This window comes from Dermochelys coriacea, chromosome 3 (genome assembly GCF_009764565.3).
Source record: "Dermochelys coriacea isolate rDerCor1 chromosome 3, rDerCor1.pri.v4, whole genome shotgun sequence".
In the NCBI taxonomy this organism is placed as follows: Eukaryota; Metazoa; Chordata; order Testudines; family Dermochelyidae; genus Dermochelys; species Dermochelys coriacea.
In genome coordinates this window covers 152,746,438-152,761,162 of record NC_050070.1, presented here as the reverse complement: position 1 = coordinate 152,761,162, position 14,725 = coordinate 152,746,438, and the positions used below count along the sequence as shown (strand labels likewise).

The 14,725-nt window shown below is 43.8% G+C and overlaps 1 protein-coding gene across 1 annotated transcript in view; it reads right to left on the bottom strand.

The window, feature by feature from the left end:
• The window catches only part of DNAH8 (dynein axonemal heavy chain 8), a 617,537-nt gene that overhangs the window by 261,552 nt on the left and 341,260 nt on the right, over positions 1-14,725 (bottom strand). Inside the window, exon 43 of the mRNA XM_043511607.1 lies at positions 429-601. Within this exon, the coding sequence (XP_043367542.1) occupies positions 429-601 (173 nt within the window). The remainder of the gene's footprint in view (positions 1-428; positions 602-14,725) is intronic.

Below are 14,725 nucleotides of genomic sequence, written 5' to 3'. Positions count from 1 at the left end.
CTAGGTCCCCCACATCAAATATTTAAGCCAAGTCCAGGAGTCTCTTGGACCTCAAATACCAATTCTACCATCAAGTTATCATTATATAATATAATACTTCCTAAATGATAACATATTATTCTAATATAAACACATTTCTGCTGTTAATTAAATCATTGTTGAGAAAAGTGAAGAGATCATATTTTTGTAGGAGTTATAAAGTATGTAGATTAGGGAGAGTCTATTTTATTAAATGAAAAAGAGGTGTAGATGCCTATTCAAACACACAGGGAGACATTCATTACATGTTCTGGAACACAATATACAATTTTACATTTACAGCAGTCCAGAGTATGACTCTGTGGAGATATTATATTAAAGAAGCCACTCTGCAGGTTAAACAGTTTTTGGGCTTCTCCCCCAGCCTCAAGAAAAACATTGTTTCTCACCTATCAGTCAGAGGAGTTATAACCAGACGATCAGTGCAACCCAGAAATTCATTTTGGTAAATAAAATCAACATTTGTAATGGATACCCAAACTTGATCCACATCTTCCTTAAAATAAAATCGACTCTGCTTTAGCCATTCAAAATCAGTTACTGACTTGATATGCATTTTTACCTTAAACAAAAAGAAAAATAAGCCATATATTACAGATGCACAGTATCCTAGTATTATGTCTTATATAACGAGTAACTGCATTAGAATAATAAAGATAGAACATTTCACTATACTTGCATGATCACCTGTTTCAAGCTTTGGTAGGAGTAAAACTGAAAACATTTCTGCACTGCATAAAGAACTTATTTTTAAAGTTTATAATTCAGAAAATGTTCTGATCATTTGAATCCATATATGAAACCTATTATTCATGTACAGTAAAGCTCCCACGGCTTTAACAGGAACACACAAAGCAAGATCATGAGGGACAAACAAAATGCAGATATTGTAAATCAGCAGCTGATGTGTATAACTGGCTTAAAAAATTCTCATTAGCTCTGTGCATGTCCATTCCCCTTGCACTGTTTCAGAACAGTCTGAAGGCCAAGCTGCAACTGCCGTAAGGGCCAAAACACAGAAGGAGGCCAGTGTGGCACAGGGATGTTTTGGCCTACACCTCTTTTCTCCAGAGACCCTTTTTCCTTCCTCTTGCTATATGCACAGTAATAACAGTAAGGACATATCTACATTTTAATCCAACATGTGGTTGCAGAATGCTTAGGCATACTTACACAGTAGCTTTACCAAGTGGCATTGGAACAATTTTTATAGTGGGGGTGCTGAAAGCCGTGGAACAAAACTGTAAACCCTGTATATGATGGAAACCACTTCAAGCCATGGGGTGCTGCTGCACCCAGAACCCCTGGCTTTACCTGGGCTAGCATGGATAAAAATAGTAGTGTAGACGCAGCAGTATGAGCTTCAGTAGCTGCCATTACACTTTGGATTGCAGTGCAGACACACCCTAAATGGTATAAGAGCCCCTATGTCAGCTTCATGCCACTGCAGAATCCCCTCAGTAAGTGGACCGGTTAAAATGGGTTTACAAATCGTTCATGCCAGAGGAGCAGCATACTTCAGGCTAGCCCACACAGGCACAGAGGACTTGCAACATATTGTTATTCTAGTGGTGCGGAGGGTTGGACAAAACTTCACTGAAGCTGGTAGGTGTAACTGCTGCCTTTCATTCATTTTAAATGAAACAATGAAATTCCAAAATTTGAGTAGAAGCTGAACCATGTGGCCCAAAGCTATTTGCTGGTGACCGATATAGCAAACACAGGGGCTGCGGTTTTGATTGGTTGAGCTCTGTGCATCTGGGTGTGAGAGGAACGGCAGAAACAGAGAGAAGGACACAGAGCAAAGAAGCCCCAGACACAGCCAGAGAAGTCCTGATAAAGTGACACTGAGGAACAAACACTAAGAGACTTCTTGGGTAAAGTCCTGGCTGAAAAAGGCATGGAAATATGAGCAAAGAAGCTATCTCCAGTATGATATCTGCTGTGTTCATGGAAACAGGACTTTATATATTCTTTATAAATTAACAGGATTGCATCAAAAATACCTTCTACAATTAATTTCTCCTCCTAATGGAAACTGACTAGATCATGAAAATTAGCTAAACGCTTGGGTAAAAAAGGGATAACAATATTACTAAGCAAGTTTATTCAAGTCTTAGAAGAAAGACTACTTATAAAGAGAATCCTCCAAAATTAACATTCTTAGTAGTGCTATAGTATATATACAGGTAAACCACAATTATTGAAGACTGATTATCTCAGTTTTGGATTATCCAACATTTGTTTCTTCATCACAAATATTTATTTCATAAACTGAAATGGTTATCTGAAGTTTTCAGATATCATGTGAGACATTTGGATAATCAAGGTTTATTTTGTGTATACACAGGTGGAGTGCAAACGGATACCTATCGTTAAGGTTGTGATTTTTAAACTTTTTCTTGTAAATATTACAAGAATATACAAGTTGCCTAAATATTCTAGTCCAAAATAGCATTTTGTGAAAAGTTTCAGAAAAATTAAACCTCAGTCCATGTTCCAATAATTTGAAAAAAAAATAGTGCAGGCATTTATGGGTATAAAAAAAGAATGTAAAACCCCACAAGACAAAAAACCCAACTTTTGCCATTATAACAAAATGGATTGACAGTTCTAGGTTCTCAACAGAAGGGATTAAAAATTTTACATTTGACATGGCCTAAAGATAGTTAAAATGTATGGGTTTTTTATGGTCTCAGACATAAGCGTTTAAAAAACATCTTTATTGCAACATTAGCTTGGATACAAGAATGATACATTTTTTTTAATAATTGTATACCAATATTCTATTGACACTGACCTTTGTGTGTGTAAATACTTTGTTTCACACAGCAGACAGATGAATACTGAATGAAATAATGCTCAAATTTCAACTTTCTAACCCCACTCATTTGGTACTAGCCCTGTTTAAAAATTAGCATTTTTTCCTTCAAATAGATTTATTTCCACTATCCTCCTTCTCAAAAAATGAGTATCTAGAATATGTGTATATGTGTTTTTGTATACCACGTGTACGTGGGCTTACTTTCATATTTCTATGCTTTTGTGTATTTGCATTCAGGAGCCATGCATCATTTTGGTAGCCTTATCTGTTTTGAACCAATATTTTGTGTGCATTTCCTTGTTTTTTAAACAGACACTGTCCCCCACAGGCCATGGGGTCCTCTACGTCCCATCTATGCTAACCCCCAAGTCCATTGGCTCCTGTGGCCACTGGACTTCCAACCCACTGTGTTCCCAGTACTCCTTCTCCTCTCAGCCTCCTGTTTTCCCTGCACAGCATGTGGTCCTCATTCAGCCTTGTCCCCATACCCATGGGCCCCACATGTGTAGCAGGAGTGCTGGAGATCTGAAAAACAATGGATGGGGAGCCACGAAACATGCAACGTAGGAACCCATAAGACTGGTAGTGCCAGACAGTAGAGCACAAGTGATGAACACTCTCTGCTGCCCCACCTGCCTGTCCCCCAGCCACACACCACTTCTCTCTCATCATGAAGGAAATTACTTACCTTAAGTAACCAGAGTTCTTTGAGATGTGTTGTTTACATGTGTTCTACTACTGGTGTGCATGCACCTCATGCACTGGAGATCAGAACACTTTAGCCAGCAGTGTCTGTTGGTCGCACATGCTCCCTGATGTCCTCGAGCCTCTCCCCCCACAAGGGAACAGAGCAACAAACCAATCATCAGGTCCTGTGCAACGATCAAGTCCAGGCTATTGGACTCAGCAGATGTGGGGAAAGGATGGTAGGTCTTCGAACACAAACAACACATCTCAAAGAACTCCATTTACTAACCATATTTTTTTCTTCAAGTGCTTGTTTACACATGTTCTACTTCTGGTGACTCTCCAGCAGAATGTAGATAGACTTGCAGTACCCTCCTCTAAATAAACAAAGACTGCAACACAGCACTCCCAAATTGGGCATCTGAATGAGATGGCTAAATGAGAGAGTAGTAGCTAGTGAAGATATGTATTCTACTTCAAGTAGCAGCCCTACATATACTAGCTATGGGCATTCCCCTAAAACAGACTGCAGAAGAGGCCTGTGCTCTGGCAGAATGTGACATAACATGATCTGGGAGTTCTAAACTGGCCACCACATGACTTTATAGACTGTGACATCCAATTCAAGATTTTCTGATTTGAGGTTGCCTAACCTTGGAGCTCTTCACAGTTAATAGTCTAGGGACTGCCTGAATTTTTTTTTTTGGCTAGCACAAAACCAATCACAGAAATACAGGGCTGGAAGGGACCCCCAGAAATCATCAAGTCCAGCCCCCTGCGTTGTGGCAGGACCAAGTAAATCTAGACCCTCGTTGACAGGTGTTTGTCCAATCTGCTTAAAAACCTCCAACGTTGAGGATTCCACAACCTCCCTTGGAAGCCTATTCCAGAGTTTAACTATCCTTATAATGAGAAACTATTTCCTAATATCTAACCTTGCTACAGATTACGGCCATTACTTCTTTCCCTACCTGCGGTGGACATGGAGTACAATTGCTCACAATTCCCTTTATAACAGCCCTTAACTTATTTGACAACTGTTATCTGGTCCCCTCTGCTCCCCTCAGTCTTCCTTTCTAATGCCCGGTTTTTTTTAACCTTTCCTCATAATTCAGGTTTTCTAAGACTTTTCTCATTTTTGTTCTCCTTTCGACTCTCTCCAATTTGTCCACATCTTTCCTAAAGAGTGATGCTCAGAATTGGACACAGTATTCCAGCTGAGGCCTCACCAGTTCCAAGTAGAGTGGGACAATTACCTCCCATGTCTTACATAGGACACTCCTGTTAATACACCCCAGAATATTAGCCTTTTTCACAACTGCAGCATATTGTTCACTCATTCAGAGCTCAGAGAACATTCAGAGTTTGTAACACAGCCTCAACCTTGGTTGTATGAGTCTTTGGGGGGAAAAGCTATGTGAATGCACTGATTTAAATGAAAATCATACCCTAAATTTCTTCTGAAAGTAATTTATGGCCACACTAACTTTATCCCTGTGAAAAATTGTATATGAAGGGTTCACATGAGCTTCAAATCATAAACCCTGCATGCCAATGTAATTGCAATGAGGATTGCTGTCTTCATAGATAACTGGAGTAATGGGCATGAGGCTAATGGCTCCAATGGAGGTCCCAACAAATTGGTAAGTACCACATTAAGATTCCAATATGGAGAAGGCGGTCTTATCAGAGGGGGAAAATAAACTTTCAGAAGATCTTTCACAAACATTTTAACATAAAAAACAATAAAAAACAAAAACAAAACATTGTGGTCTTTATAAAATGGCCAGCTGCATCCTGAGCACCCCGTAGACACCAGAGATTGCTCTGCAGCATCCTGCCTCAATTTCTTCTTCAGGGCCACTTAAGAATGCCACACAGTCTCCCTCATCCAATCACAGTCCTTCTTGGGGTCTGTTTTTTGTTATCAAAGTTCCAAAACCAAAAAAAATTCCACCCAGCCTTAAGTTAGGTACTGCCTCTCTTCCCACAGGTACTGTCCATTATTGCTCTCTGAGCATCTGGAGAAGATGCAAAGACCTGGACTGCCTGCTTTCTCCTAAAGGAAGAACAAAACAAACTTTCAGCTGGGTTTTCTTACTCAGTCACAACTCCCTTTCTTGGAACCACTGCAGGAGTCTCTCTCTCTCTCTCTCTCTTCCCCCCCGAAGCTTCACTTCACAGTTCCCCTTCTAACTCTGCCCTCACTGAAATTCCCTTTGATTCTTTATAATATAGGTATAGACCCACACTTTCAATTAGCTCAACTGGAAGCACCTGCGCTAGTACAAGGGAGCTGGATCTATTTTAAACACTGGAGCCAGCCACCCTGTGACCATCTTGAATTGGTGGATGATGTGCAGAGATAGCACCCATATAAGTATTTAATGAACTAAGTGACAAACCAGAGGTTACGAAAAATAGATATGCAAGCATATGAGGGATTGATGTCTCATGGAGAAAGATTATGTTGGCAAACCCAGAAGCAAAACCACTTCCATTTTGCAGTATAAGTTGTCCTTGTAGATCGTGAGTCTACCACCAGCCACACTGCAAAGCCAGAGAGTTTGGGGAGGAAGGGGAAGGATCATTGGGTATTGTGTTCGGTGGGGAGAAATAAGTGGTGCTGGTGATGTGGGGAAGGCAGGCTGGACTGCATGGAGTCCTGTCTTCCATAGCTATACCTAAGCCACTGGCTTCATGGTTAAAGGTTTTCCCTTCATCTGGTTCTTGCCCACCCCTCAAACCTCTTTGGTTCCTATGCCTCCCCGCTGTCTATTCCTCTCTGACCCACCAGCTCTTGTGACCCTTAGCTTTCTGGTCACCAGTGTCCTTGGTTCTTCATATCACTCAGTCCACTGTCAACTCTCTTCCATGCTACCTGTCAGTCTCTCCAGAGTTATGGGCCCTCTTGTTTTGTAGGGCAGGGAACACAAAGAGCAGGGGTCCAGCAGCCCAGCCTGCCTTTCCACCACACCCAATTTCTCTTCTTCCTCCCTTCCCCTACCACAATCTTGTTTTTTCTCCTTATCCCCTCAAAACTTCCACGAGCCTTATAAAGACAAAGAAGCAATCCCACTCGAATACGTTTCCCATAGTTCATCAAAGAAGAGCTCTTCCTCTGGCAAACCAACATACATAAGACTGGGACTACCACTGACTTCCCTCGTCAGGCCAGTAGCAGCCTTATGGGAGTAGAAAGTACAGGAACTCTGATGGAAGGGGTAGAAGCAAAGTAGCCCTTTCTGTCTCCCTCCTTCCATCCCCTGGTTCCTCTACTCCTCCAGTTTCTATTCCCTCTCGGCTCACCAGCTTCTGAGATCCTGGTTCACTTGCCCAATCTCTTCCCAGTACTCTCTGCCCTATTGCTCCCTTAGTTGTTTCCATCTCCATAAGCCCAAGAACTCTGCTGTTTCATTGGCAGAATACTGCAGAAAGCTGAGAAGCCCTCAGAAGCCAATGAGCAAGAGAGTCATTGAATTGGGGAGAGGAAGAAGTAGCCCATGAGCGATGGAGTGTTGTAGAGCGACTGTACATACCGCCAAGTCTGTCTGAACCCCCTCCCAAAGCAACATTTCTCTTTTTCCCCCTCCCCACCCACATCCACTTGAGGGCTCCCACCAGCTTCATAAGGAATGTAAAGCTGCACTCCTAGTCTGACAAACATCTTTGTTTGCAGTAGGTTAGCCATGTTGGTCTCAGGATATCAGAGAGACAAGGTAGGTGAGGTAAGACCTTTTATTGGATCAACTTCTGTTGGTGGAAGGTACAAGCCTTCAAGCTAGATAGAGCTCTGCTTCAGTTCTGGGGAAGAAAACAAATGGTCTAACTAGTATTTAGCTCAGACACTCCACTTCCTTCTCCAGACTTGAAGAAGACTCTGTGTAGCTCGAAAGCTCGTACCTTCCACCAAAAAAGAAGTTGGTCCAATAAAAGGTCTTACCTCACTTACCTTGTCTCTCTCAAACTTCCTTTGGTTCATTAAATAAGAATTCCCCCTGTGATGAATCAAGGGAAGCTGGTCAGAAATACAAACTGGACTATTCTTTTACCATCACCACACACCCATCCAATCCCCCTTCCCAGCTCAGATTTTCTGTCACAAACAAATGGTGAGTGTGTCAGAACCCAATTCCAAAAAGGAACATTCTAAACATGCTTTTGCCAAAATTTCTAAATCTTCTGGAGAAAAATAAGATGAGGAAGTTACTCACCTTGTGCAGTAATGAGGGTTCTTCGAGATGTGTATCCCTATGGGTGCTCCACTTTAGGTGTCTGTGTGCCCCTGCACCTCTAATCGGAGATTTTTGGTAGCAGTGTCCCGTTGAGCCCACGCATATGTTTTCCCTCGTAGTCTGCCTTGAGGTTATTTAGCACTGCACGGGCAAACCCCCCACTTCCTTCTCTACCACAGAGCCCTATAGAGAACTCCGAAGTAGAGGGGAGGAGGGCGGGTTGTGGAGCACCAATAGGGACACACATCTCGAAGAACCATCGTTACTGCAGAAGGTGAGTAACTTCCTCTTCTTCTTCGAGTAGTGTACCTATGGGTGCTCCACTTTAGGTGACTCCGGAGCAGTACCCACCACTGGAATCTGGGATTTCAGAGCAGAGTCTTTTACTACAGAGTATACTGTGGAGTCGAAGACGGTGTCAGCGGCCAAATCTTCAGTGATCGCATAATGTTCTGCGAAAGTATGGACAGAGGCCCCAATCATTGCTCTATAGATTGGGGAGATAGGAGTATCCCTATGGAATGTGATTGAGGTAGGAACTGATCTCATGGAGTGCATATGGACAGAAGCAAGTTGCACACTTGCTAAGTGATTAATGCAACTAGAGACCCATTCGGATAGTCTTTGAGGAGATATCACAGAGTTTTTGGATCTTTCTGTGGATGAAAGGAAGGGTTTAGGGGATTTCCTAAGTCCTTAGTCCTGTCCAAGTAGAATGCTAATGTCCTTCTAATATCTAGCATATGCACAATTGTCTCCCAGTTGTCACAATGTGGTTTTGGGAAAAAACAGGGAGATGGATCGGTTGATTATGGATATGGAAAGTGATATGATATGGAAAGTGCAGAAAAAGGAGGGAGAAACTTGGGATATGGTCTTAGAGTTACTTTGTCTTTAAAAAAAAAAGGGCCGTGAATGAAGGGTGTGCCATCAGGGCCACTATTTCTCCTATGTGCCTAGCTGAGGTGATGGCAATTAGAAATGTTGTCATCATGGACAGGTGTAAAAGAGAACAAGTTGCTCTGGACTTGGAGGGAGGTCTAGTCCAAGCCCTGAGAACTAGATTAAAGTCCCAAGCTGGAGCAGATGGTGTTACATGGGGGAAGAGAGTCCCAAAGAAAGCCCTTAAAGAATCTATGCATTAGTAGTTGAGCAAACTCCAAGTGGGAAGCCATTTTCGCCATGAGATTTACCTTAAAGGAGCTAAGTGAGAGTTTAAAATGTAGTGCAAAATAAGACTGAGGAAAGATGAGTTTGGGTCTGTGCGTTTGGAATTTTACAAACTTGGAATGGTTTCCATATTGTAGATAGGTATGTGGAGTGGTCAACTTGTGGTTGTGTTGCAACACGTGTTTCAGCTTGTCAGAGGATTCCGCTTCTAAGCCTTGGAACAAAGAAAGATCCAAGCCTGGAGGCGGAGGACCCATGGGTTGGGGTGAAGGGTCAGACCATTGTTTTGAGAGAGCGGATGAGGAATGGGTTGATGTCAGAGGAACAGGAGGGCATATTGCCATCTGCATCAGGTAAGGGAGCCAGACTTGTCATAGTCAAGAGGGGCAATCACAATAACTCTCGCTTTGTTTCACTGAATTTTCAACAGAATCTTGGATAGAGTAGGAAACTGGGAAAAGACATACAAGTGGGCCCTATCCGCTGGGAAGATGAGGGCAACTGCCAGTGAATGTTTCCCCAAACCGGCCCTGAAGCAGTAACAAGGACCTTTCTGATTCCGATAAGTAGCGAAGAGATTCATAGGCCGGGTTCCCCAAAGGATGGCTATATCTTGAAGCACCTCTGAATTCAGTATACACTCATTGTCATGAGAAAATTCCAACTGAGACTGTTGGTTGTCCCATTCTGTATCCCTTGTAGGCAGCTGAGATGAGCACATTGTGATAGGTGCATCAATTCCAAAGTTTGAATGCTGTCTTGTAGAGGGAGGGAGATCTGGCAGCTTCTTGGCAGTTTATACAAAACATACAGGTCATTTCTATGGAAGACCATTTGTCCTGAATCTTGTTGTTGTGTAGATAAGCTCCCCAACATATTAGGGAGACATGTGTCCCAGGGTGGTGAATGTGGGTAGTGAGAGGAGCGCTCTCACTCATACTGCATCAGGTTGGTGCTGATGAAGTCCAGACACTGTACTGGGGTTAGTATGCCACTACAATGATGTGAACCTTGGAGAATACCCTGTGTGGAGCAGTCTGTACCAATAATGATCCTGCCCCAAAGGGAAGCAGTAGGAAATCTCCTGTACGATGATTGTATTGACATATGGAAGTAGGCACCCTGTAGGTTCAGGGCTAGAAATCAATCTCTTTGCTCTAGAGCTGGTTCTAACTGCTGTGAAGTAAGGTAAGGTGACTTTTGAATGGCATGATAGGTGTATAAATGGCAGCTGATGCTGTAAGGTATCATTGTTCAGGCCCTCAAACAGCTCATCAAAGTGCTTATAAGAGGCAATTTGAGAGGTCATGGACTGGGGTGCAGACTGTTCTCACTTTTGAGCCCTGGACCTCTTACACTATGGTTCATAACAGCACTGAGATGGTGAGTATTGAGAAGATTGTGATCTGTGGCGTGGTTGAGAGGTATATCTTCTCTTTTGTTCCACAGCGTAGATTCCTAAGGAGTATTGTGAGGTCCAAGAATCCTTCAGGATGTGGAGAGAAAATCTGTCTTCTCCACAAAGAGTTTGGCCCTTCAAACTGGAAGTCTGTAGCTCTTTGGGCAATCTAGAGAGGTGGAGCGAACAAAAAACAAACAAACCCACAACCCACCTCAGTACCACTGTCATGGAGACTGGGCAGGCAGCTGTAATAGCTACATCCAATGGTGTCTCTAGGACCAATCTGGCTATTAACTGACCTTCTCTAAGAATGATCTGAATCTGTTCTTTTTGTGTTTCCAGTAATGTTTCAGAAACATCCTGGGTTTTCCAAAATTAAAAAAATTGTTTTGGCCATAACAGTTTGGTCATTTATGACTCTAAACAGTAATGTTGTCGATGAATACGCCATCTTGCAAAGCCTGATCTTATGGAGTTGACTTGGCATTATGTTGCTTGTTTCATGCATTAACCACATCCACTATGATGGAGTTGGGTTGCGAATGTTGAAAACAAAGTCTGCCTCTTTGGGTAGAGATGTAGGGTTGTTTTTGTTTACATTCTGTTGCTGGTTGGTGCGATGGAGGCTGGTTCTGCCAGATGACTTTGGTAGGATCTAGAATCAGCTCATTAATTGGGAGGACAGTTCTAGATGAGAAGGTAGTGTGCAGAATTTCCACCAACTTGTGATGTGTATCTGCCACCTCCTGTAAGGGAATCTGCAGCTCATTTACCACCCTCTTGGTAAGATCCAGAAAGTTCTTAAATCTTCACCTAGTGATGAGGGGTGGACAGCACAGTCTCATCTGGGAGAGATGAGGAGAAGTGTGCTGAAGAGGTAGCTTCCTCTTCATTCCCCCCCCTTTCCTGTTCTAAAAAAGCTTTCTCCTATCCTGGCTCAGGTGCACTCCTGCCCTGGTTCAGGTGCCAGGCTGTAGCAAACCATCTGGTGAACTCTCCCTGAGACACCCCGGAGACGGTCGCGCCAAGTGTGTGTATATATCACTGAAGAGTTACAATATGGCCTTGGGAGAGAGGGGCAGGAAGGTGGGCATGGGCGGTTGGCATGATGGAATTGGGGATGACCCTTGTAGTGTGGTGGTGGGCCACCATAAGAGGCCAGGGAATGATCTCCTCCTGGCCAGTGTCAGATTCATCCGTGTGTAAGGGTGCCACTGACTGGGGTATTGGCAGTATACAGCCCAGTGCTAACAGCAATTCTGGGTGCCAGGATGTGCTTGATACCGGGGTCCTGGTACCAACTAATGAGGATTGTGGTTCTTCCCCAATCATCAGGTCTCCAGGGTACCAGAGCTCATGCAGTACCATGGGTTCATTTGGTACCACAGAGGAGGGTCTGTGGTACATTGTCAGTACCAATAGTTGGACAGAGCACTACCTAAATGAGAGTTTTGCCCAGTACAAAAAGTTTATTGGTGCCACTTTTTTAGAGACGGTGTAGTAATTGTCTCTCCCTGGGTGCTGAGGCCACAGGTCTCCAGAGTATCAGAACACCTATGTTAGCATGGGCTCATGTGGAACCCCAGAGGAGTGTCTGTAGTCAGTATCAATGGTTGGGAAGGCGCAGAACATTTCCTAGATGGGAGTTTTGTTGCATCAGGTACCAAAGGGTTTCTCTATGACGCTCTTTTACAGATCTTACGGTAACTGTCCCATCTCCTTAGGGGATATGCCTCAGAGCATGAGGGTGGAAGCCTCTGGTGTCTCAGTGAGGAAGCAGAGCTGACAGCAGGGCTTCTCTGTGTCTCTCTTTTAGAGATGGTACAGTAACTGTCCCCTCAGACAGAGACAAACACCTACGAGATCTCTATCAAGCCTTCTTACAACTACAGTGCCCACCTGCTGAAGTGAAGAAACAGATTGACAGAGCCAGAAGAGTACCCAGAAGTTACCTACTACAGGACAGGCCCAACAAAGAAAACAACAGAATGCCACTAGCCATCACCTTCAGCCCCCAACTAAAACCTCTCCAACGCATCATCAAGGATCTACAACCTATCTTGAAGGACGACCCATCACTCTCACAGATCTTGGGAGACAGGCCAGTCCTTGCTTACAGACAGCCCCCCAACCTCAAGCAAATACTCACCAGCAATCACACACCACACAATAGAACCACTAACCCAGGAACCTGTCCTTGCAACAAAGCCCGTTGCCAACTCTGTCCACATATCTATTCAGGGGACACCATCACAGGGCCTAATCACATCAGCCACACTATCAGAGGCTCGTTCACCTGCGCATCTACCAATGTGATATATGCCATCATGTGCCAGCAATGCCCCTCTGCCATGTACATTGGTCAAACTGGACAGTCTCTACGTAAAAGAATAAATGGACACAAATCAGGCATCAAGAATTATAACATTCAAAAACCAGTCGAAGAACACTTCAATCTCTCCGATCACTCGATTACAGACCTGAGAGTGGCTATCCTTCAACAAAAAAACTTCAAAAACAGACTCCAATGAGAGAGTGCTGAATTGGAATTAATTTGCAAACTGGATACAATTAACTTAGGCTTGAATAGAGACTGGGAGTGGATGGGTCATTACACAAAGTAAAACTATTTCCCCATGTTTATTCCCCCCCCTTCCTTTGTTGTCAAATGCTGGAAATAGCCCACCTTGATTATCACTACAAAAGGTTTTTTCCCCACCCCCACTCTCCTGCTGGTAATAGCTCACCTGAGCTGATCACTCTCGTTACAGTGCGTATGGTAACACCCATTGTTTCATGTTCTCTGTGTATATAAATTTCCCCATTGTATTTTCCACTGAATGCGTCCAATGAAGTGAGCTGTAGCTCACGAAAGCTTATGCTCAAATAAATTTGTTAGTCTCTAAGGTGCCACAAGTCCTCCTTTTCTTTTTATCCCCTCTAGGTGCAATAGTTGCCCAGAGTAGAGCTCAGAGCAGTAAAGAGCTTACAGAAGCCCCTTGTTGGTGCGGAGAGCAGAGCTCAGAGCAGGAAACCCCTTCTCAGGTTTCAGCTTCAAGAGCTTAGGTGCAGAACTGTGCAGCAGCTGAGCTCACAGCAGGAAGCCCCGTGCCAAACCTGAGTGGCAGCTGAGCTCACAGCAGGAGGTTCCTCTGTTGGTATTGTCTTACTGAGGTGGCCGCTCTGGGGAGTCCCAATGGCTGGCCAGCTACTCGGGGATCAGTGCCAAGACTGCTGCACTGGGGAACACCCCTCTGGCTGGCCAGTTGCTCGGGGATCAGTGCTGAGATGGCTGCACTGGGAAACACCCCTCTGGCTGGCCAGTTGCTCGGAGGAGCTTTTCCAGGGGGAGTCTACTGGTGGCTTCCCTCCCCCCACCCCTCCTCCTCTTCACCACTCGACCCCTTTTGAAGTGAAGGCTCCAGGGATGATCCGGGGTCAACACCCACCGGAGTCCCCTGCAGACTGAAGTGTTTTCTCTATAGGGAGGAATTTTTACTTCAGCTCCCAGCTCCTGTGAGGCTGCAGTTTTAGGTGTGGCAGGTAAAGCACTTCTGTGAGGGTCTCCCAGGCACAGTGAGTGTCTGGCCATTACAGGAAATGACTCCTGGCAGGAGAGGCACAGCTTGGAGCAGAGAGAGCCAGGCAAGCCCCTGGGCAGGGGCTTGTCATCCTCTAGCAGGGAGGAATATGCAGAACATTGTCTTTACTTTATTTTTTTTAATCTGAAAAAGAAAATGATTATGAGTCTATTAGATGCCTGGGGAGGGGGGAATGCCCCCAGACAGGGAAGGAAAGTGAAGTTCTTTTCCTTTTCCTCTTTTTAAACCAAAGGAATAAAACAAAACAAAACAAAACAAAACAAAACAAAACAAAACAAACACTAGCCTGAGTACTTTTAGGGAGAACAAATGTAACAAAACAAACACTATTTATGCTAATGATACAGATAAGGAAGAGACAACTGCTCCTTCTGTCAGAGTCCAAAGGCAGTAGAGAAGGAAGTGAGGGGGGTTCCGCCTAGGCAGTGCTAAATAGCCTCCAGGCAGGAGGGAGAGCACATGCCTGGGCTCAATGGGACACTGCTACCAAAAAACTCCGATTAGAGGTGCAGGGGCACACAGACACCTGAAGTGGAGCCCCATTAGGGACACTACTCAAAGAAGAATCAAATGGTTTAGAAAGAATAAAAATTTGGAGACTAAATTCAATCATTAGAATGAGTGTAAAACAGATGGATTTTAGTCATGTATTAAGCAAAAGTCTCATCACTAGCAAAAATCTAAATACAATCTTAACTCTAGAGAGAATAATGATGTTACCATATTAACACACACATAAATGCAGTTTGGGATCCTGCAGATAAAA